Consider the following 23,993-nt stretch of genomic DNA (forward strand, 5'->3'; position numbering starts at 1 on the left):
TGTGACTGGGGGGGGGGGGGGGGGGTTTGTGTGCCTGTGTGTGCCTACATGTCAGTGTAGTGTTGGTGCACACTTACTTTCTGTCTTCTCCTCGTAGTCCGGTCAAAAAGACCGCCCCGAAGAGAATGACATCACTTCCTCCCTGCCTGTGTATACAATACACAGTGGGAGGAAGCTTCTCATTCGCCAGGAGCGATCGAGAGGGGATGGCCAGAAACCAATGGCCATCCCCTCATCCCAGATCGCTCCTGAAGCGAAACGGACCGCCGTATCCAGCGGGAGGGGGTCTGACCGGACCCCCCACCCGCTGGAAGGCAAGCACGTACATGTACGTGCTTGTGCCTGTACATGCCATTGCAATGACGTACATTGGCAATACGGCGGTCCTTAAGTGGTTAAGGACTTTTTTCACCCGATTCACGCAAAGATTTTTATTACACATTGGATATAATAGATATATGTTTACTTATTTCAGTTTTGCTTATATAGATATATATATATTTTTTATGGTTCACGTATATTTTATTAGAATTAATTGTATGGCACAGTGAACAGTACACATGATTGGTTATGATTTAATAGAAGCAGCGCCATTATCCCTTCACGTTGTGTTTATGTGCACTACTAATGATTTTAGAACATTTTCTGAGACTATATTGTTTGATAAGGATTTTTGTAAAATTTACTGTTTTTATCTGCTAATAATGATTTTAGTGTATTATTAATGAAAATATTGTCAGTGTGCCCTAAAAAGCAGTAGCACCTTATTTGTATTCTACTGGTCATATGCTTTCAGTAAATATATGGTTGGGGGGGGGGGGGGGGGGGTGTCTTTAACAAACTCTGAAAGCTGTAAAGGGAAAAATAAAACAGCAATGGAACAATTTCTAAAATGGCCCTGCCACCTGAGGTATAAAACTGGAGAACACGGCCTGGCAGCGAAAGGGTTAAAAGAGAAGTCCCTGTTGTGTCAAATGGAATGTTGTAGAGGAAGAGAGAATACTAAATTTATTCACAGCCTGGTTATCCAACCAAGCTATCACAGAAATTTCAGCACTTTCATACAGTATTTCTATAAAGAAGCACATACAAAAATATGTTTGAGCAAAAGTGAAATCACTAAGCAAAGCTTTATTATTCAATAGTAAGCATCACAGCGATAGAACAAATAGTATATGAAACATGGAAATGAACAGAACACAATAATTCACTAAAATCTCCCAAACAAAATATTTAATGCAAAGAAATATTAGATTCTGTACATCCGATGATGATTCTCCTGTACTTTTTTTGTAACTAAATTTCCCAATAAAAGTATTCCACTAACATCATTATTGTTAAAAAAAACTATGTGTTTAGACCTTAAATCCTGTGTGTTGGCAAAACAATGAAGAATGATACTGTATTTTTTATGTTAAATTAAAATGATGTCCCTAAATTATTTAACTATATAAATCTAATATGGAGTGCGATAGCTAATATACACTATATTGTCAAACGTATTGGGACACCTGCCTTTACACATGCACATGAACTTTAAATGGCATCCCAGTGTAAAGCCTTATACACATGGTTAGATTTTCGGAATGGGATTGTCTGTTGACAGACTTGTCAGAAATTCTTACCGTTAGTACGCTCCTTTTAACAATTGTCCAACTTTCCGACAACAGATGTTGGATGACAGGCTAGTAAATATTTATCAAACAGCTCCATGTCAGATTTTCAGATGGTCAGAACACAAATCTGTCACACAAAAGTCGAAAGTACAAACACGCATGCTCTGATTCAATGCTCATCAAACACGAAATTAGCAGAAGAGGGTGGCGCTCAAGAGCTGAAATTCCTCGTAGTACGCCACTATGTTCGTGTTTGTGGCATGACAATTTGTGTAACGTTAGTATGCAAGACAAGATCCTGGTATATGCCCTTTTGACAAAAATCAGACGCTCAGTTGTCCAACAACGTAACCATGTGTACGAGGCTTTAGTCCATAGGGTTGGCCCACCCTTTGCAGCTATAACAGCTTCAACTCTTCTGGGAAGACTGTCCACAAGGTTTAGGAGTGTGTCTATGGGAACGTTTGACCATTCTTCAGAAGCTAATTTGTGAGGTTGGGCACTGATGTTGGACGAGAAGGCCTGGCTCGCAGTCTCCTCTCTAATTCATCGCAAAGGTGTTCTATCGGGTTGAGGTCAGGACTCTGTGCAGGCCAGTCAAATTCCTCCACCTCAAACTGTCTCATCCATGTCTTTGTGGAGCTAAACCCGAGCGGAAACTGTGGGCCAGACCTTCTCATCCAACATCAGTGCCTGACCTCACAAATGTGCTCCTGGAAGAATTGTCAAACGGTCCCATAGATACACTCCTAAACCTTGTGGACAGCCTTCATAGAAGAGTTGAGGCTGTTATAGCTGCCAAGGGTGGGCCAACTCAACATTGAACCTTATGGACTAAGACTGGGATACCATTAAAGGTCATGTGCGTATACGGTACGTTGCGTGTCCCAATATTTTTGACTATATAGTGTATTGAGAACCTAAAATATGTACATTTAAATATTTAAACGAAAGGAAGCTTACCATGACACAGACCCCATACCATAGCCTACACAAAAATACATATAATGGAACCCGTATAACCCTTTTAAACTTGCACATAAAACTATGAAAATAAGGACAACTAGTAATATTACTTTATTTTCTAAGGTCCATTACATGAAGAAGCAATCAGTTCAACTTTTGTGCCAACAGAAACTCATACAAACCATCACTACTTAGTGATCTTTTTCCAAATGACAGCTGCACACTCTAAAATGTCCCGAAAAAAATGCTTAGTAGCAGATTGAGAGTAGCATCCATCATGGCTGACATTTTGGAATAAAGAATGTCCCACAAGGATGCTGGAGGAGGCCTGATATTTAAATTGCGGGTATGCGACTGCTCACAGATATTGACATCATCTACCCAAGCATGCAAGAGAAATATACAAGTATGCACCTACCGAATCTACTGTAGATGGTTGATAAATGGTGTCCAATCAATATTTATTCATCTCATACTAACGAACATTAAAACAACATTTATATTTATTTGGCTTTCATCTCAGTTTTACATTAACTTTGGTCCAGTATCAATGTGAAAAAAGAATGGCTTAAAGAGGCCATGCGATTTTACAGCAGGTTAAATTTGCAAAGTTATCCAGAGCTCCATTATTACAGGTTCTGTTTTTAACTATAAAAGGTTTCAGTGTACATTTGACCCAGTGTACATTAATGTTATTGCAATTTAAAAAAGTTTTACTGACCCACGTGTTTCAAACCTACATGCTCCTTCTTGCAATAGGATGGCTTGAAAGGAGCAGAAGACAGAAAACTAGACATAAAATGTTTTTCTCACATTTAAACCAACTTGGCAGAACAAGTGTCTGCTATACCAAACCCATGTAGCCTAGCTCCCTAATAATGTGCCTTGAAAAAGTATTAATACCCTTTGAATTTTTTTACATTTTGTCATGTTACAATCAAAAACATAAATGTATTTTATTGGGATTTTATGTGATAGACCAACACAAAGTGGCACATAATTGTGAAGTGAAAGTAAAATGATATAGTTTTCAACATTTTTTACAAATAGATGTGTGAAAAGTGTGGCATACAATTGTATTCAGCCCCCATGAGTTAATACTTTGTAGAACCACCTTTCCCTGCAATTACAGCTGCAAGAGTGTGAAGTTTTTGTCCTTTCTTCTTTGCAAAATAGCTCAAGCTCAGTCAGATTGGATGGAAAGCTTTTGTGAACAGCAATTTTCAAGTCTTGCCAGAGATTCTCAATTGGATTTAGGTCTAGACTTTAACTGGGCCATTCTAACACATGACTATGCTTTAACCACTTAAGGACCGCCTCCTGCACATTTACATCGGCAGAATGGCACGGCTGGGTACATCAACATACAGGTACGTTGCTCTTTAAGTGCCCAGCCGTGGGTTGCCGGCGTGCGTGCGACCCGGTCCTGAGCATGGCCGCGGGACCCACGGACCCCGTCGCCACTGTCGTCCCGCAATAAACAAAGCTCTCCCCGTGCTTCCTAGTGTGGCTGTCACTGATTGTTATAGGGAAAGAGGATCAGTGACATCACATGCCAAGCCATGCCCCCAACAGTAAAAAACAAAACACACACGTCACACTTAACCCCTCCCCGCCCCCTAGTGGTTAACCCCTTCACTGCCAATGTCATTTACACAGGAATCAGTGCATTTAAATAGCACTGATTGCTGTATAAATGACAATGGTCCCAAAAATGTGTGAAAAATGTCCGATGTGTCTGCCATAATTGTAGCAGTCCCAATAAAAATCGCTGATCGCCGCCTTTACTAGTAAAAAAAATAAATAAAATATCCTGAGCTCCGTGACCGTGGCCACGGGACCCTCTTACCCGATCGCCGCTAGTGTCCCACGATTGGGTCACAGAGCTGAAGAACGAGGAGAGGTATGTGTAAAACAAATCTCTCCTCATGCTTCCTAGTGTGGCTGTCACCGATCGTCTGTTCCCTGTTATAGGGAAAGACTATCAGTGATGTCACATGCCAAGCTATGCCCCCAACAGTAAAAAAAAAAAAACACACGTCACACTTAACCCCTCCCCGCCCCCTAGTGGTTAACTCCTTCACTGCCAGTGTCATTTAAATAGCACTGATTGCTGTATAAATGACAATGGTCCCAAAAATGTGTGAAAAATGTCCGATGTGTCCGCCATAATGTAGCAGTCACACTAAAAATCGCTGATCGCCGCCATTACTAGTAGAAAAAAAAATATTAATAAAAATGCTATAAAACTATCCCCTATTTTGTAAACGCTATAACTTTTGCGTAAACCAATCAATAATCGCTAATTGCAATTTTTTTTACCAAAAATATGTAGAATACATATCGGCCTAAATGGAGGAAAAAAATATGTTTTTTTATATATATTTTTTGGGGATATTTATTATAGCAAAGAGTAAAAAAAAATTGAATATTTTTTTCAAAATTGTCGCTCTATTTTTGTTTATAGCGCAAAAATAAAAAACACAGAGGTGATCAAGTACCACCAAAAGAAAGCTCTATTTGTGGGAAAAAAAGGACGCCAATTTTGTTTGGGAGCCATGTTGCATGACCGTGCAATTGTCAGTTAAAGCGACGCAGTGGCGAATCGCAAAAAGGGGCCTGGTCCTTTGGCTGCAAATTGGTACGGGGCTTAAGTGGTTAATCTAAACCATTCCATTGTAGCTCTGGCTGTATGTTTAGGGTTATCCTGCTGGAAGGTGAACCTCCACCCCAGTCTCAAATCGTTTGCAGACTCCAACAGGTTTCCGTCAAAGATTACCCTGTATTTGGCTCCAACCATCTTCCCATCAACTCCGACCAGCTTCCCTGCCCCTGCTGAAGAAAAGTATCCCCACAAAATAATGCCGCCGCCACCACCACCCTGTTTCACTGTGGGGATGGTGTGTTCAGAGTGATTTGCAGTATTAGTTTTCCACCACACACGTTTTGCTTTTAGGCCAAAAAGTAAAATTTTGGTCTTATCTCACCAGAGCACCTTCTTTCACATGTTTGCTGTGTCCCCCACATGGCTTCTTGCAAATTGCAAACATGACTTCTTAGGGCTTTCTTTCAACAATGTCTTTCTTCTTGCCACTCTTCTAAAAAGGCCAGATTTGTGGAGTGCACGACTAATATTTGTCCTGTGGACAGATTCTCCCACCTGAGCTGTAGATCTCTTCAGCTCCTCTAGAGTTACCATGGGCCTCTTGGTTGCTTCTCTGATAAATGCTCTCCTTGCCTGGCCTGTCAGTTTAGGTGGAAGGCCATGTCTTGGTAGGTTTGCAGTTTCCAATATCTTTCCATTTTCGGATGCTCTGTCAGATGTTCAAAGCTTGGGATATTTTTTTTTATAACCTAACCGTGCTTTAAACTTCTCCACAATTTTATCCCTGACCTGTCTGGTGTGTTCCTTGGCCTTCATGATGCAGTTTGTTCACTAAGGTTCTCCAACAAATCTCAGAGGGCTTCACAGAACAGATGTATTTATACTGAGATTAAATTACACACAGATGAACTCTATTTTCTAATTAGGTGACTTCTGAAGGCAATTCGTTTCACTAGATTTTAGTTAGGGTTATCGGAGTAAAGGGGGCTGAATACAAATGCATGCCACATTTTTCAGATATTTATTTGTGAAAAAATGTAAAACCATGTATCATTTTCCCTCCACTTCACAATTATGTGCCACTTTGTGTTGGTCTATCACATAAAATCCCAATAAAATACATTTACGTTTTTGGTTGTAACATGACAAAATGCGGAAGATTTCAAGAGGTATGAATACTTTTTCAAAGCACTGTGTATATTATTAAAAAAAAATCACATGCCTTTGCTCAATACTTTGTTGAAGCACCTGTGGCACCAATTACAGCCTCAAGTCTTTTTGAGTATGATGCTACTAGCTTGGCACACCTATTTTTGGGCAGTTACTCCCATTCTTCTTTGCAAGACCTCTCAAGCTCCATCAGGTTGGATGGGGAGCGTCGGTGCACAGCCATTTTCAGATCTCTCCAGAGATGTTCAATTGGGTTCAAGTTTGGGCTCTGTCTGGGCCACTCAAGAACATTCACAGAGTTGTCCTGTTGCCACTCCTTCGTTATCTTGGCTGTGTGCTTAGGGTTCTTGCCCTATTGGAAGATGAACCTTCGCCCCAGTCTCAGGTCCAGAGCGCTCTGGAGCAGGTTTTCATCAAGGATGTCTCTGTACATTACTGCATTCATCTTTCGCTTGATCCCGTCTCCCAGTCCCTGCTGACGAAAAACATCCCCACAGCATGATGCGGCCACCACCTTGCTTCACTGTAAGGAAGGTATTGGCCAGGTAATTAGTGGTACCTGGTTTCCTCCAGACTGGTAGTGAGCTGGGTGAGGCTGTGGTAGGGGTAGGGGCAGGGTGGGGTAGTAGGAGGATAAGTAAGGGCATGGTGGGGAGGGGGAGAGTAGAAGGGTAAGTGAGGGCAGGGTGGGCGGATGTTAGAGTGCTCAACATAAAATGTGCCCATCAGCATTCCCCTTTACATAAAGTGTGTGCCCCTCAGCATGCTCTTTAACATAAAATAGGGGCATGCTGATGGGCACATATTATGGTATGGGAACTCTGAGGGGCACATCAGAGTGCCCCTTAACATAAAAAGTGTTCATCAGTGTGCCTCTTAACATGAAATGTGCCCATCAGCATGCCCCTTATTTTACATTAAGGGGCATGCTGATGGGCACATTTTATGTCAAGGGACATGTTGATGGACACATTTAATGTTAAAGATAGTTGTTTGTATTCCATACAAAGACAAGAGCAAATGTAAAGCTATCTTAGTTCCAACTGCCCACACTTAAGGTCATAACTGAAACTCGACAATAAATATTGTTGAGATTCAGACCTCAGCCAGAAGAAAATTTTAGTGACTGGACCTCCTTGAATTTGAATTCAATACCCCTGATCTAGAATGTAGGCACCCTATAACAGGAAATGCGTTACGAGTCAGCTAGTGAAAAAAAGGGGAAAAAGCCTAAAAAAGAAAACTAATGCAGCTTCAGCATTTAAAGTGGATGTAAACCCCCAAAAACTTTTTTTTAACTAAGACTTCTACCTGGTACAGTAGAGGATGTCATATCATCTATGCCAAGTCTTGTCATGAAGAGGTAATCCATCTCTGAGCAATCCTCTTATCTTTTTTCAGATAAATGTGTGTCGGTTTCTTCCCCTGTGCTGTAAGTGACAGCTCATTTCCTTATCTCATGCACGAGCAGATCCAGATCACAGCATCTCACAGCTACCCCGAAATCTCCACTACAGCTTGCGTTCTAAAAGTGTAGCACATGCGCAGGTGTCACAGGGGGCCGTGGGCATGCTCTGCATCTGCCCAAAATGTGCTCTGTCCCCTGTGAGAGCATTGCTCACATAACAAGAGAGAGGCCTGGTCAAAGGGAGTGTAGAGGTGGGCGGGGAATCTAGTGACATCACGACTCCATCCACCGAGAGCCGGAACATAGACTCACCCATTGATTCCGGAGATTTGATTCAGATTCTCTGTGCAGAAGGGGGTGACTTAACAGGTAGGGATACATGCAGGAGGCATGAATACATATATACATGCTGTGGCAGCAGGCAGGTAAAATCACCTGGTTGTATCCAGGATGGAAAATATGTATGCTCTAGATTCAGGCTTTATGCGGACATGTACAACTAGAGGGGAGTGCTGGGAGTCCTATAGGGGAAGAGTTAATGAGCCCAGCTGAAGTAAGAATTAAGACCTCTACAAAAAAAAACCAGCATGCTTAGGGAGATGCTCCATCCTGGAACCAGGTTTGTGTTTGTATAGACTGGGGAGTATGACACCTATTCTGTGCGGTGAGTTAACGCCTGTGTGGCGAACCTCTACAACAGAGACAGAGACAGAGACAGAGACAGGGACAGGGACTGGTGCCGCACAAGGCTGCACTCAGTTGTTAGACAGGGAATCTAGGTGTGTAATTAGAGGTCAAGCTGACCAGGATTTATTTTCATGTGTTGTGAACCCATCCAGGGGGTCACACACAACCGCTGCCGAGCAAACCCCTCACAATGCATATGATGGCAATAGTTGATAATCATTAGTGATGGGTTTACATCCAATTTAAGGATTGGTTAGTTGCAATATATATTACATTTTGGGTTTAATACTACTTTAATAATAGTTGGACTTCGTCTTTTCTTCCACTAAGTTACATAGGGGGACATTTATGAATCCTGTTGCAAGGCAGAGCTCACAAACCATTCACAGGTCTTCTGATATGTGGAAAGCTGTGAAGATCACCTGCAGCAGCAATTTCGCTCAGTATGTCAGTCTTTCAATATTTTTATTCTTGCCCACAGTACACCATTGCTGGGATATAATATTAACTGCATTCTCAAATGGATATAGCAATGCTAAACAGCAATGCTCATTTTGTAGCATTCAGAATCCAATTAACTGCTTGCCGACCAGCTGCTGCAGTTATATTGCGGCAACATGGCTCAGCTGCTCGAATCACCATCATGTTACTTCGGTTCCCTTTTTGTCGACTAGGGGCTCGTGCGCCCACGGAGCCGATCGGAATACCCTGCGGTCGCAATCATTGCCGGGCTCCTGGGATCATTCTGGGCACACGGAGAAGTGGGATCTGTGTGTGTACACAAAGTTTTCGGTTCTCAGAGGAAAGAAGTGACAGATCGTCTGTTTATACAGACGATTATGAACAGCGATCTATCTCTTCCCCTACACAGTCCACTCCCCCCTTCAGTTAGAACACACACTAGGGAACACATTAACCCCTTGATTGCCCCTAGTGTTAACCCCTTCCCTACCAGTGAAATTTTTACAGTAATCAATGCATTTTTATAGCACTGGTCGCTGTATAAATGCCAATGGTCCCAAACAAAATGATAAAAATGCCATAAAACGATACCCTATTTTGTAGATGCAAACCAATCAATATACGCTTATTGCGATTTTCTTTAACCAAAAATATGTAGAAGAATACATATTGGCCTAACATGAGAAAAACATTTTTTTGGGGGGATATTTATTATAGCAAAAAGTTTAAAATAATGAGTTTTTCTAAATTGACGCACTTTTTTGTTTATAGCGCAAAAAAATAAAAACTGCAGAAGTAATCAAATACCACCAAAAGAAAGCTCTATTTGTGGGGGAAAAAAAGGACGTCAATTTCGTTTGTGTGTGTAATTGTGAGTTAAAGTGGTGCAGTGCCGAATTCTCAAAAAGTGCTCTGGTTAGGAAGAGGGTTACATAGTTACATAGTAGGTGAGGTTGAAAAAAGACACAAGTCCATCAAATGTGTGTGATTATAAAATCTTCCAGGACTGAAGTGGTTAAAGAGACATATTACAGACATGGGTCACTAGGAGCAAGTAGTGTGATCCAGGCTTACCTCCATGCTACCTAAACTTGCTAAAAAAAAAAAAAGGGGTCTGGCTCTTGTTTAGCCAGTATGCAGAGACCCATAAAAAAATAAAAATAAAACATGACTTTCCTCCTTTCGAATAGACCCTGTCACCAACTTAAAAAATGCAAGTAAAAGGCACACAAGAATCATTTGCAGTGTTTCTACTTTCCATTAACTTATTTTGTGATACATTAGAAAGACCTTCTTAGATAGCATTTTATCAGTTTATCAGTAAATGACTGGTTCCTGTGATTTGTCCACTACTGTAATGCAAATTTTCAATAAAACAGTACAATACAAAATTTTCTTTTTTTTTCTGACATCCACGGACATATGCATTTCATTGCAGGCCATTTAAGGAGGCCTGGCAAATGTGCCTGGTGCTTTGTGAAAGGTAACTTCCCAATTGCATTGAGGGAAATAGAACTGGACACCAATTTTCCCTAATTGGCAAATTTTAAGGATGAATGCCTGCATTTTGTGCACATATACACTGTTGTAAATAAACAAAACCATGGGGAAGTCCAGTCATCTACAGATGCGTACAATTCTTACAGCGATATGTTCATTAGTTTCCATCAAAAAGCATCCTTGATGTTTTTCAATTGTCGCACAGCAAGATCCACTGGTAGGTTGAACTTCAGGTTGCTGAGTCGGCTGAGGATGTTTAAACCACTTTCAAAGCCAGTGTTTGCCATGTAACTCCAAGGCTGGTAGTAAGACTGTATCAACACCCCAGATTTGCAGAGCAAGTTAAGCCAAGAGACAAGACGTTGTTCATTCAATGCCATGCAGACAAGAGCCTTAAATTCTGAGTCTGCACCTCGCTTGAAAGGATCGTGTTCTGTTAAAACTGTGTGGATGGCAGAGAGAAGGCTCTGTTTGGGGGTAACCTTAGTACTCCCTGAAACAGGGAGGGAAAAGGACTGTGAGAGCTTACGGGCAGGAGAGTCAACAAATGCTTTTCCATTTTTCTCATTGTAATATTTGACAAAAAGTTCCCAGGGGTGCATGGTGGGTGGAGAGGTAGAGAAGACAGGTATGAGGCAGGCAATGGGTGCAAGAACCAAACTCATTCCTTGAGATGTAGCATAAAGACCATGTGACAGAAGATCTCTGATAGCAAGTGCCAACTCTTTCCTCACGACTACTGTTAGCTCATCTTTTCCTCCCAGTGCAATTTCCTGCATGTTTGCATAGCTGATAACATGCTCCTGAGGCTGCTGTCGCACTGCCAACTGCCTCACTTTCTCCACAGAAGCCTCCAGCTTCTTTAACAATGGAGTGAAGTCTCTATTGTGTTCATCCAGCTTCCAGAGGTTTTTTGGCACATGTCCTGTACCACAACCGAACTGGCTGACTGCAAAGATCTGCAGGACAGCCAGGGCTCTACGTAACAAATGTAGTCCTGTTTCTCTCATTTGCTTTGCTTGCTCTGGGCTCACTGTTGGAAAAGAAGCAGTACATTTTTTTTAGATAGAAAAATCTGAATTTAAATCGACATTAACAGATAATTTTAAAGGGCAGAATACAGACAAAGTAGTTAGGTTAAAAGGTGAATGACAATTTTATTTTGAGATATGAGATGAAAAAGGACATCAGTGCACAAAAACACCACATGTAAACATACGATTCACAAGAAAACAGGCGATATACATCAATCCTATCAGACAGGGCATAGGCCGCTCTCCAGTGGGCAAAGCATCAATGTGTTTAGCCCCCTGCATATCCACAAGGACCAATGGGCATCCAAACGTAAGGGGGTAATACGCCAACAAATGTGTAGCAACATAGTATAAATAATAGGTAGCTCAGGCATGGTATGGTGGCTGAGTATATTCAGAGTAAAGTAATCAAATGGGTAAGTAAAGAGAACCCACCAGGGGAAATTTATGCCGCGTACACACGAGCGGACTGTATGGCATACTTAGTTCGTCATACAATCCGACGGACAGTCCGTCGTACTTTCCACTGAACGGACTTGACCACACACGGATGCACAAACAGTCCGTCAAAAGCTTGCGCGATGACGTGTACAGCACGTACGACGGGACTAGAAATAGGAAGTCCAAGACACAGCAAAGCACCCTTCCGCCGTGTAAATCCTTTCTGGGCATGCGCCATTCTTAGTCCATCAAACTAGCATACTGACGACCGTACTGTCCGCTGAAACCAAAGTACGACGGACAGAATTTCGAAAAAACCGAAATACTTAGTACGCCAGAAAAAGTCAGCTGAAGCCCACACACGAGCGGATTGTCCGCTGAAATGTGTTTCGATGGACTAAGTACGCCATACAGTCCGCTCGTGTGTACGCGGCATTAGGTTGAATGGATACTTGGTACATCAAAGTTGTGGTCCATCATACATACATATATATACACATTATATATATATATATATATATATATATATATATATATATATATATATATATACACATACATAAATACATACACACACACACATACACACCATCTCACAAAAGTGAGTACACCCCTGACATTTTTGTAAATATTTTATTACATCTTTTCATGTGACAACACTGAAGAAATGGCACTTTGCTACAATGTAAAGTAGTCATTGTACAACTTGTACAAGTGTAAATTTGCTTGTACATAAAGTTCCTTTGAGCCTCCTCTGATTATAAATTGCATAATTGGCACCGTGAAACTGTAAGCATTAAACACGTCTCATAAAAACATGCAGATAAAAGCAAAAATAAAAAAATATATAAGCTGCGCTTTCAAATATATTCTTCACATTATATATATATATATATATATATATATATATATATATATATATATATATATATATATATATATATATATATATATATATGTGTGATAACCAAAGTGCAAATATGCGTGTGAATCACACACCGTGATGCATCCAGTAACTAGTGACAATAGTGCAACAAATGGTTATGAATACTTAACCACTTCAATACCAGGCACTTAGACACCTTCCTGCACAAGCCAATTTTCAGCTTTCAGAGCTGTAGCAATTTGAATGACAATTGCGCGGTCATGCTACACTGTACCCAAACAAATTTTTTTATCATTTTGTTCCCACAAATAGAGCTTTCTTTTGGTGTTATTTGATCACCTTTGCGATTTTTATTTTTTGTGCAACAAATAAAAAAAGATCAACAATTTTAAAAAAAAAAAAAAGTTTTTCTTTGTTTCCGTTAACATTTTTTGTAAATAAGCTTTCTTCTTCAATGACGGGCACAGATATGGCTGCACTGACAGGCACTGATGGGCACCAATGAGGTGGTACTGATAGGAGTGCCCATCAGTGCCACCTCAGGTGGCACTAATGGGTACTTATGGGTGGCACTGATAGGTGGCAGGGATGGGCACTGCTGGACACTGATGGGTGGCATTGCTGGGCATCACTGAGTTCATTTGTTATATGATGGTGCCAGTCAGTGCCCATTTGGGCACTGATTGGGCTGTCATGGTGCACATACCTGGCCATCCACATGTTGCCCCCCTTCCTGGTGGTCCTGGGGGCTTCCCTGGTTGGTCTAGTGTGGTCATCCGAGGGTGGGCTGAGCTGATAAACAATCAGCGCAGACCCCCCTGTCAGGAGAGCCACCGATCGGCTCTCCTCTACTCCCTACTCTACTCTCCTCCAGAGGCTCTTTACCAAGATTGGTGTAGTGGTGTGTCACATTGACACACCGCAACACCAATGGCTGCAATGCGCTCCCCCACAGGCGCACAGCGACCATTATCCTGAAGGACGTCATATGATGCCCAGTCAGGATAACAGAACCACTTCCCAGACGTCAATCTGCTATTGACTGGGCGGGAAGTAGTTAAAAGGGAACATATAAATGAAAATAAATAATCACAATAGTACAAAGTGCTATAACGTGCATCCATATGGTTGTATCAAAATTACTGTTCATAAAATCATATAGTGTTCATAAAATCATATAGTGGACTCAATCCACGAAAACATGGATGAATAAAAAGTGCTTCTATGTGCATATGTGTCATCCAATCATTTAAATTCAAAAGTGCTTCTAAAGTCCATGCGATTTGTAAACTGCTGTGTAGATAATCCAAAGCAAGCCACAGTGATCACACTCAAGTGCTGCCTCCTAGGTATTAAACGCTCACCTCTGAGCATGTTACCTCTGGGGCTCTGCAGTTTTAACCAGACTCCTGGACCCATCAGCACTATACCTCGGTTGAGTAAAAAAGGACTGTATGGTGGAATAACGTTTTAACAGTTTATTTTTATTTTTTTATTCCATAATATTTTATTGAGAAAAAAAAAACACGAAATAAGGTTTACAACATCTTTAGATAAGTAGACAAAAGCAATACTAAGATATCACAGAAGCGATGGGTTGAAATAATCAGCAATATCAGTTGTAGGATACTATCTAGTTCATGTCATTTATAACCAAACTCGTCAAAGGCCTGAAGTATAATTGCCGATTGTCTGGTAGACACTTAAATCCATCAGTTTCATAGAACTTCTTGTAGATAGTCAGCATGTTCGTTACATAGATCTGATTGGACAATTGCTGGATCTTAATGTATTAACCAACTTTGATTAGGTAGTTGTATCTAAGGGCTAAGTAGCCAAAGTTGGTTACCTGACAGTGCTTGGGAGCAGGGAGTTTTGTCAGATGTGAGAGATAATTTGTGGTGTAAATCCAGAGGGGGAGAAGATATAGGGGGAGGGAGGGAAGGAGAGAGAGAGAGAGAAAGAGAGAAAAAAAAAAGGGGGGGGGGGATGGTCAGCGGGGGATGGGTGAAGTCTCTGCCATCAATCCCGGGGGGGTTGAAATAATGTAAGTAGAGGAATCTAGTCTGAAGATATTTGGGTGTTCTTTTAGATAATTTGACAAGGGTCCTCCCTCGGTCTCCCCTTGTTTAGGCGAGGGAGGTCACTTGTCTCATGTTTGTGAATACTTTCTAAATAAGGTGAGTAAATCATTGGGGGTCGTCATCATCTTGGGATGCGTTGTTTGAAATGGTTTGGCTTGTCAGTAGTTTGTATTGGTCAGTGGTGCGGAAATGGGTCCAACAGGCCCATGTCCGGGAAAATTTCGTTGGACAGTCCTTGGCTATGGAGATCAATTCCTCCATTTCTGCAATTTTCCCCACACGCTTGAGCCATTCAGAGATGGTTGGAATATGCGTTGTCCCCCAATGCAGCGGGATACATAGTTTGGCTGCGTTCAGTAGTGGTGGAATCAGTGTTTTACGATAGTGGTGTGTCGGTATGTCCGAATGGTGTAAAAGAAGTTGTGCTGGGGTGTGTTCTAAAGTGTATGAGGCGATTAATGACGTCAGTTCCCTTACTTGAGTCCAGGATGGTTGGATAAGAGTACAGGACCACCAGATGTGCTCTAAAGTACCTGTAGTTCTGGCACATCTCCAGCATTTCTCCAAAAGGGTAGGATTATATTTGTTGAGAATTGCTGGGGTTCTGTACCAGCGCGTTAGTAGTTTATAGTTATTTTCTTGGATTGAGACATTTAGGGAGCCTTTATGTGTTATCTGAGAGATGTGTTCCCATTGTGCTTCTGTCATTTCTATGTGTAGGTCCCTTTCCCAGCTTAGACAGGCTTTGTTCGATATTATGAAACTATCAGAGGAGAGTATGTGGTATATATTGGAAATCATATGTTGCTGGGGTGCAGATTGAGAACATAGCAGCTCAAATGGTGTCAGTACACGAGAGACAGTGGCTACGCGATCAGCACTCTTAAGAAAATGTCTGATCTGGAAATATGTCCAAAGTGGAAGGGCATTATGGTCTGTGTTGATTGGCAAAGAAGAACGTTCTAGAAATGTACCCGATCGGAAAAAAATGGTGGGCTAGCACCTCTGTGTGTTGCCAGGTGTCTGTAAGGAAGTTGGCAGCCATGTCAGGGGAGAATGCTGGATTAAATTTTACAGGTGAAAGGGGCCCAGGATTGAAAGAAATGTGTAGCTTTCGGAAAGTTTCCTTGAAACAGCGAAGCGTCGGGGCAATTAGGGGGTGTTCAATTAGGTTCTTCGGAATGTGTTCGGGTGCGGTCCAAGGAAGGGATCGCAGGGGTAGGGGGGAGAATGTATGCTCCAGAGTCACCCAGTCTTTGTATGGGCTATGTACTGACCAATCTATAATTCTGGAAAGGTGGCATGCCCAGTAATATTTCTTTAGGTCTGGCAGGCTGATGCCTCCCTTCGTTTTAGGTTTCATCAGTTGCTCGTACGCTATCCTAGGTCTCTTCTGTCTCCACAGGAACCTAGTAGTCAGTCGTAGGTATAGTTGAAAGAAGGTTGGGGGAAGTTTGATGGGTATGATTTGTAAGATATATAAAACACGGGGGAGGATATTCATCTTTAGAATTGCTGCCCTTCCAAACCAGGAAAAATGGGGGTTGTTCCATTTAGTGAGGTCGTCGGTAATGGTTTTGAGGATGGGTTGAAAATTTGAGAAGATATCTGAGAGGCTTGCCGTTCGGTGTATTCCAAGATATTTAATATGGTTGTGTTTCCATTGAAAGGGGAAGTTGTTTTTGCATTGTGTTACCATTTCTTGTGAGAGAGAGATATTCAGGGCCTGGGATTTTGCATAATTAATCTTAAAATTGGAAATATTATGAAAGTGATTCAAATCTTTTAGATTTGGGATCAAAATGTGTGGCTCCTTCAGGAATAGCAATATGTCATCGGCGAACACAGCCATCTTACAGGTATGATCGCCGATGAGAAAGCCTTTGATACTGTTGTTGGATCTGAGATTGAAGGAAGGGTTCGAGGGTAAGGATGAAGAGGATTGGGGATAGTGGGCATCCTTGTCTTGTCCCATTACTGATGGAGAAGGCGTTTGACAGGTGGCCGTTTACACATACTCTAGCGGTTGGGGTTGTATAAAGGGACATAATGGCATTAAACATACGGTCTTGGAGCCTGATATGTCTAAGGACTGCACCCAGGTAGTCCCACGCCAACCTGTCGAATGCCTTCTCTGCATCTAGCGATAGAAAGAATCCCTCTTATTTGTGAATTGTAATCCAATGGTGAATATTTAGAGCCTTTATTGTATTATCCCTGGCCTCTCTTCCAGGTATAAAGCCTACTTGGTCTTTCCCTATCAGGGACGGCAGAAAGAGTAACAGACGGGAAGCTAAAATCTTGGCGTATATCTTTATGTTGACATTTAGTAGGGATATTGGCCTATAATTAGTCACTACTGTAGGGTCTTTCTCTTCTTTTGGGATCACTGTGATGTGGGCTTCTAGTAGCCTGTGAAAGGGGAGAGTGGATGATGTTAACAAGTTAAAGGTTTTAATCATATGCGGAGCTAGTATATCTGTAAAGGTTTTGAAATAGGCAGCTGTAAGCCCATCGGGGCCTGGACTTTTACCATTTTTAAGCTGTTTAATTGCCACTTTGAGTTCTTCTTCCGAAATAGGGTTTTCTAACTGAGTAGCATCCTCTCTATCTATAAGTTTGGTGCAAAATTTGTTGAGGAAAGACTGGATTGAGGAGGTTCGACTCTCAGGTCCATTACGATTTGTGGTATGTTTAGGGAGATTATACAAGTTGGTGTAGTAGGTTTCAAATTGTGCCGCTATATCTTCCGGGGAGACATGAGCTTTCCCTTGAGACTCTTTGATGGTGTGGATATGTGTGCGCTCTTTCCTGGATTGGAGGGCTTTGGCCAGGTATTTACTACACTTATTGCCAAATTCATAGTAGAGCTTTTGGTGTAGAGTAAATTTGCGTTGTGTTTTACGGTTTAGTTCTTCACGCAGCAATTTCCTGTGGAGAGTAAGTTCTTGATAAGTTTGTTGCGCTCGTGAGAGTTTGTGTGCAAGTTCGAGGTGTTTGAATTGGTCAAGGAGGTGCGTAATTGTCTGTTGGTGGGCTTTCTGACGGGCTGCTTTAAGGGCAATGAGTTTCCCACGGATAACGCATTTATGGGCTTCCCATTGAGTGATTGGGGCTGTGCCAGGCGTGTCATTTTCAAGAAAAAATGCCTGTATGCAACTACGGACGTCATTAGCAACCTCTTCTGAGGTGAGCAGTGACGAATCTAGTCGCCAGATGTTTTTGGGGATGTGTTGGTCGGGAAATGTCAAGGTCATTGTGATTGGGTGGTGATCCGAGAGTAACATTGGTTCAATGGTGGCGGAGGATAGAAAGGGAATGTCTTTCTGGGATAGGAAAAAGTAGTCAATTCTAGAATATTTATTATGTGGGGCAGAGAAGAAGGTAAAGTCTCTGTCATCAGGGTGAAGGGTACTCCATGTATCATGTAAAAGAAGATCTTGTATTTATAGCCTAATTTGCCGGATGGCTTTATATGGTAGTGAGGCTGTACCTGAGGAGGTATCCAGAATGGGGAAGAGGGCTACGTTGAAGTCCCCTCCCAGGATGGTTAATCCAGAATTGAATTCTGCGAGTAATCTTGAGATTGATCTGAAAAAGGAAACTTGTGCCGTATTGGGGCTGTATATGTTAGCTAAAGTCACGGGTCGTCCTTGGAGTCGGCCCTTTAGGAATACGTATCTGCCTTCTGTGTCTATGAGTGAGTCTATGAGTTGCCAATCAAGGTTTTTCGAGAGTAAAATTGAGACCCCTTCGGTTTTTGCGAGTGGGTTGGTCGCATGATACACAGTTGGAAACACATGGTTCGTAAGTTTGGGGATTTCGTTTGTGCGAAAGTGCGTTTCTTGTAGGAATACTACGTTTGCCTTTAGTTTTTACATCATGTCAAGCACTTGGCTACATTTTTCGGGTATGTTGAGGCCCTTTGCATTCAGTGAAATTATTTTAAGCGTGGAGAGTTTTTGGGTTGTGTGTATGCGTGACAGTGTGTTATTGTGCAGCCTGAGAACTAGCAGGGAATTGCGAGATGTCGGGCAGTTACCTCTTCACGAATGGACTGAAGGGATCCGGGGAGAGGCAGGGTCTTAAGTAGTTTTTGTTTTGACAGGGGCGTGGTGGTGGTGGCAGAGGCTGTGAGTTCGAGAGGGAGAGGAGAGGGAAGGGAAGAAGGGAGGGGGGGGGGAGAAAAAGAAAGGGAAGGGGAGGAGGGGGAAAAAAGAAAGGGAAGGGGAGGAGGGGGAAAAAAAGAAAGGGGGGGGGGAGAAGAGGGAGTATGGGAGGATGGGGAAGGTACCTAGGTCTTAGAAGACCATGGGGCAATCAGTAGTCCAGATTCAGGGAGGTTGTACTTAACCTACCCTGAGGTTAAGATAGTATCCGGTAAAGTGTGACAGGAACACTTAAGTTCCCGTCTTGTGGGGAGGTGGAAGATGTCGGAGCGGAACGGTCACGACTCAATGTCTTCCATCCGCCGAGGTTCATTCTGCTGATTGTAAAGGGGAGCCCTTGTTACTGGTGTCTGATGTAGTAGCTATAGGGCTAAACTCAGGGAGGCCAAACAAATGTTATGTTCTTAAGGTTGTTGAGCAAATGTATTTGAATATGCATAAACAATTCTAGATTGCAAGACATCACATATTATTAGAATAACCATAACAAGAAGAATACAAATTTCTCTTTACCCAAAAATAACTTTTGTTACATCTCCAATAAGGAGGAGACGTGAAGAGTCTCTAATAACAGAACAGATCAACATTGTATATAACAACTTATGTAAACATACAAAAGGATAACTTTGGTCAAGGCTGTATCAGAGGGCCCTCTTCACATTTGAGTTTGGATGAGCAACGATTAAGTTGCAATCGGCTTTGGCCAGGATCCAGTCTGAATATGACTGTGCTGGAATGTGAGTGACACAAACCCAAAAGTGTCTAGCATTCCAGAAGGTGTAAGGCAAAATAGCCTAGAAACATCTGGAGGCGGGGGTGATTAGGCACAGGTGGTGCGTGTGCGCGAATTGGGAATTTTAAGATCAGTCGAACGACTGAGTTTTTGAGGTAAAAGCGAATATGTGGGAAGGAACCCTCTGGTACCGACTAATCCCAAAATACTCCTGTATCCCCTTTCTCTCACGGGGCATCCAGAGGAGGTACGTAAAGTAGGTCCATGGTTCTTTGCGGGAATGGAGTAGGCCTCCATGCGACATCATCCCCCCCCCCCCAATCCACCCCCAAAAAGCCAATGAGAAATGAATTGCAATTATTAAACCGTAGTTAGGGGTAATTCTTGGAGTGGAGAGGCTACAAAGGTCCATACATGAAAACACTTGCTGGGGAAGGGTGTAGGAGGGGAGGGGGATTAGGGATGGGCAGGGGCAAGTAGATGAAGCACGGGGAAGGGTGAGGAGAGGAGAGGCGAAGGGGGCCCTAGGGAGGGGGAGGGGAGGTATTTGGCGCTATAGTTTAATTCCTGAGATCAGATATACATCTGTCAGAACTGTCCAGTCTCTCAGCTCAGACTGAGGCGTTTTACTGAGGGGTCTATGGCTAGTCCTAGGGGGACATTTTTCTCTTTGGAGACCTTTGGTTGATCTTGAAAGGATGTACCAAGCAGGAGGGTTCCCTAACAGGGGCATCAAACATACATTGTAGCCATTTGCTAAAAGTTAAGTACCCTGGGGGTATAGTAAATATCAATCAGGACTATCTAGTGTTGGCAGTCACTGTGGTGAAAAGATAAAGGACTACTTAACTGTAGCCATATGTGGCAAGATCCTGTCTTCTTGGGTGTCACAGAAGGGAGTCACAGAAAGGCTCTTGTCTTGGCGAGGTGCCTTCGGTGATAAGATGCATGGAAGAGTAGAGGTGAGGCCTCTCAGTCAGATCTATCATGACGGGCTCTTCTATGAGGCGGGGAGGCAGTTGGGCTGTTGGACACCACATTCCGGGCGTCTGAAATGTCGGATTCTCTTGGCGGAGTGATTCTGCGGCGTCTGATGTGAAAGTCATCACGTACTGGGATGGCATCAGTGGAAGTTGGCGGACGAAGGGTGTTATACCAATCTGGGATGTCGACACGTGGAAGATTCAGTGTCTCGCAGAAGGCGGGTAGGTCTTCTGGCACGCGTAGGTTTGCTGTGCGGCCCTGGAAGGAAGCAGAGAGGCAGAAGGGGAATTTCCATCGATATTGGATCCTCTTGGTGCGTAGGAGGTCAAGGAGAGGGCGTAGGTCCCTTCTATTTCGAAGGGTGATCGGCGAGAGGTCTTGGAACAATTTAATGTCCGCTCCTTGATAGATTAGGGAGCGACGGTCTCTGGCCCTGTGAAGGATTTCCTCCTTTAGTTTAAAGTTGATCAGACAGCATATGATGTCTCTAGGCGGATGTCACGTACCTTTAAGCAGAGCCCGGAGTGCAGGGAGTGGCCTCTCGTAGACCTCTGACTCGAGAGACCCTGGTAGTGATGATAGGGGCTCAGGAGCACAGAGGGGCACAAGTGCCTGACTGGATAGCAGGTGGTAGAGGCAGAAGACCGTTGAAGGAGGAGGTGTATTGTAGTCCGGTGTCAGAATGCAGGCAAAGGTGAGATAAGGTTCAGCAGACAGCAGAAGGGTTCCTGTAGTCCAGCAACGGCATACAAGTGATTGCAGGAAGTGACAAACAACGGAGGGGTATTGTAGTCCAACAACGGATGCAGGTGCAATGGATAAGCGGAAGTGGAAGAGTCCAGTAGTCTGCAGCCAGAGGTAGAAGGCTACAAACGCAGAAGGAGTATAGCCAAATATTGCGGAGGACTGGGAGGTGTCCTGTAGTACAACAGCAAGCAACTTACAGTTGAGGGATGGTGTAACAGTCCAGGTCAGGCACAGGCGGGCAGATCAGGTACAGAAACGGAATCCAGAAGAGTAGTCGGGTACAAAGCCAAAGTCGGGGGGGGCAGGCAGCAAACAGCAGAGTCGGGAACAAGCCGGGTTCGATACGGATCAGGATACAGGTACAGGTTCAGGTTCAGATACGGATCACCAGGAAGCACAGGAACGCTGTTGATCAGGCAGCAAAGCAGTGAAGCATGGCTCCAGTTTAAATAGCGCTATTGGCGCCAATTTGCGTCAAACGGCCGCACGTGCACGCGCACGCCGCTGATCGCGGTAACGCTCCTGAAACTGGGCAAAAGATCTTCTGCGACTTTCGCCGCTCGGACGTCCGTGGGGAGGATCTTCCTGACATTGCCCCCCCCCCCCCAATGGGCAGCCTCCGGATGCCCAACTGGGACATCTTACCTGGGTGAGATCTTTTAAATGCCAGAACCAACCTCTTGGCGTGGATGCCAGTCTCTGGTTCCCAGGAGTTCTCTTCTGGACCATACCCCTTTCACTTCACCAGATACTGGACCTGGTTGCGTCTCTTTCTGCAATCCAAAATTGCTTCTACTTCAAACTCTTCTTCACCATTAATAAGCACAGGTTCAGGAGGGCCCACGTTCCGATCAATGAAGGGATCCTGGATTGAAGGTCTTAAGAGGGACACATGAAACACCGGGTGAATACGCAGCGATTCTGGTAATTTCAGTTCATAAGCCACATTATTAATTTTCCTGGTGATTGGGAAAGGACCCACAAATTTTGGGCCCAGTTTTCTAGATGGGCATGTTAATTTTAGATTCAGAGTAGATAACCAAACCAAATCTCCGGGTTTTAGATCGAGCTCCCCTCTCCTCTTTCTGTCAAAAACTGCTTTGTTGCGCTCTTGGGTTTTTGCCATCGTTTCTTGAAGCAACTTGTTATTGGTGCAGAAAAAGTTCAAAGTTTCTTGAGCTGCTGGAACCGTGCATTCTGGGATATTGGCTGATAAGAACTGAGGGTGAAAACCATAGTTCGCAAAGAAGGGAGATTGATTAGTTGCAGAATGAACAGAGTTATTGTAGGCAAACTCGGCAAGTGGTAAAAGGGATACCCAATCGTCTTGCGAAAAAGAAGAATAACAACGCAAATATTGCTCAAGGGTCTGGTTTGTTCGTTCGGTTTGGCCGTTGGTCTGGGGATGATAGGCAGAAGAAAACGAAAGATCAATTTTCAAGGACTTACATAAAGCTCTCCAAAATTTTGATGTAAATTGTACTCCACGATCGGAAACAATGTTCGCAGGTATACCGTGGAGTCTTACAATCTCCTTAATGAAGATCCTTGCGGTCTCAGGGGCAGAAGGTGTACCCTTCATGGGCAAAAAGTGAGCCATCTTGGACAATCTGTCGACCACCACAAGGATAGTGGTAAAGCCTTCTGACGGTGGTAGTTCTACAATAAAGTCTATGGAAATCATTTTCCAAGGTCTTTCCAGGATGGGGAGTGGTTTCAGCAACCCCCAGGCTTTGGCCTTGCTACTCTTATTCTGGGTACAGGTAATGCAAGATTCTACCTAAAGTTTACAGTCTCTTAGCAGCTGAGGCCACCAGAAGGTGCGTTGGAGAAGTTCGGCGGTCTTGTGTACCCCAAAATGACCGGCCAGCTTGTGGTCGTGGCAAGACTTAAGAACAGCAACCCGTAGTTGTTGGGGCACGTAGATCTTATTTTCATGCCATAACAAGTCATTGCTAGAGAGTAAGGTGGTGTTTGAGGGATGTGAAGCTGAAGATGAAGCCTGCTTAAGTTGGGATAGAAGATCTTCCTGGAGCATAAGGAAATTTCCGGGCGCAAGGATGGTGTCTGTGGGTTGAAGAACTTCGGGTTCGCTGAACATCCGGGATAGCGCGTCGGGTTTGGTGTTTTTCGATCCGGGCCTATAGGTAATGTGGAAGGAAAATCTTGTAAAGAAAAGTGCCCATCTGGCCTGACGCGGCTTCAGCCTCTTAGCAGTCTTCAAATACTCTAAGTTCTTGTGGTCAGTGTATACCAGAATGGGATGGGCTGCTCCCTCCAGGAGATAGCGCCATTCCTCAAGTGCAGCTTTGATAGCGAGTAGCTCCCTGTCCCCGACATCATAATTCCTTTCCGCTTCAGACAACTTACATGAGAAGAACGCCACCGGATGCAATAAAGCCTTGGGGCCCTGTCTCTGAGAAAGGACTGCTCCCACTGCAACTTCGGATGCATCCACCTCAAGGATGTAGGGTAGCGCAGAATTAGGATGCTTCAGGACA

The 23,993-nt window shown here is 43.3% G+C and overlaps 1 protein-coding gene across 1 annotated transcript in view; it reads right to left on the reverse strand.

Moving 5' to 3' along the window:
- Nucleotides 1-1,099: 1,099 nt before the first annotated feature.
- The window catches only part of RUNDC1 (RUN domain containing 1), a 228,425-nt gene continuing 205,531 nt past the window's right edge, over nucleotides 1,100-23,993 (reverse strand). The window contains exon 5 of the mRNA XM_077459427.1: nucleotides 1,100-11,447. Within this exon, the coding sequence (XP_077315553.1) occupies nucleotides 10,582-11,447 (866 nt within the window). The 3' untranslated portion in view covers nucleotides 1,100-10,581. The remainder of the gene's footprint in view (nucleotides 11,448-23,993) is intronic.

This window comes from Lithobates pipiens, unplaced genomic scaffold, assembly GCF_037356315.1.
Source record: "Lithobates pipiens isolate NorthernLeopardFrog02 unplaced genomic scaffold, aLitPip1_a1.2 Scaffold_28, whole genome shotgun sequence".
Lineage (NCBI taxonomy): Eukaryota > Metazoa > Chordata > Amphibia > Anura > Ranidae > Lithobates > Lithobates pipiens.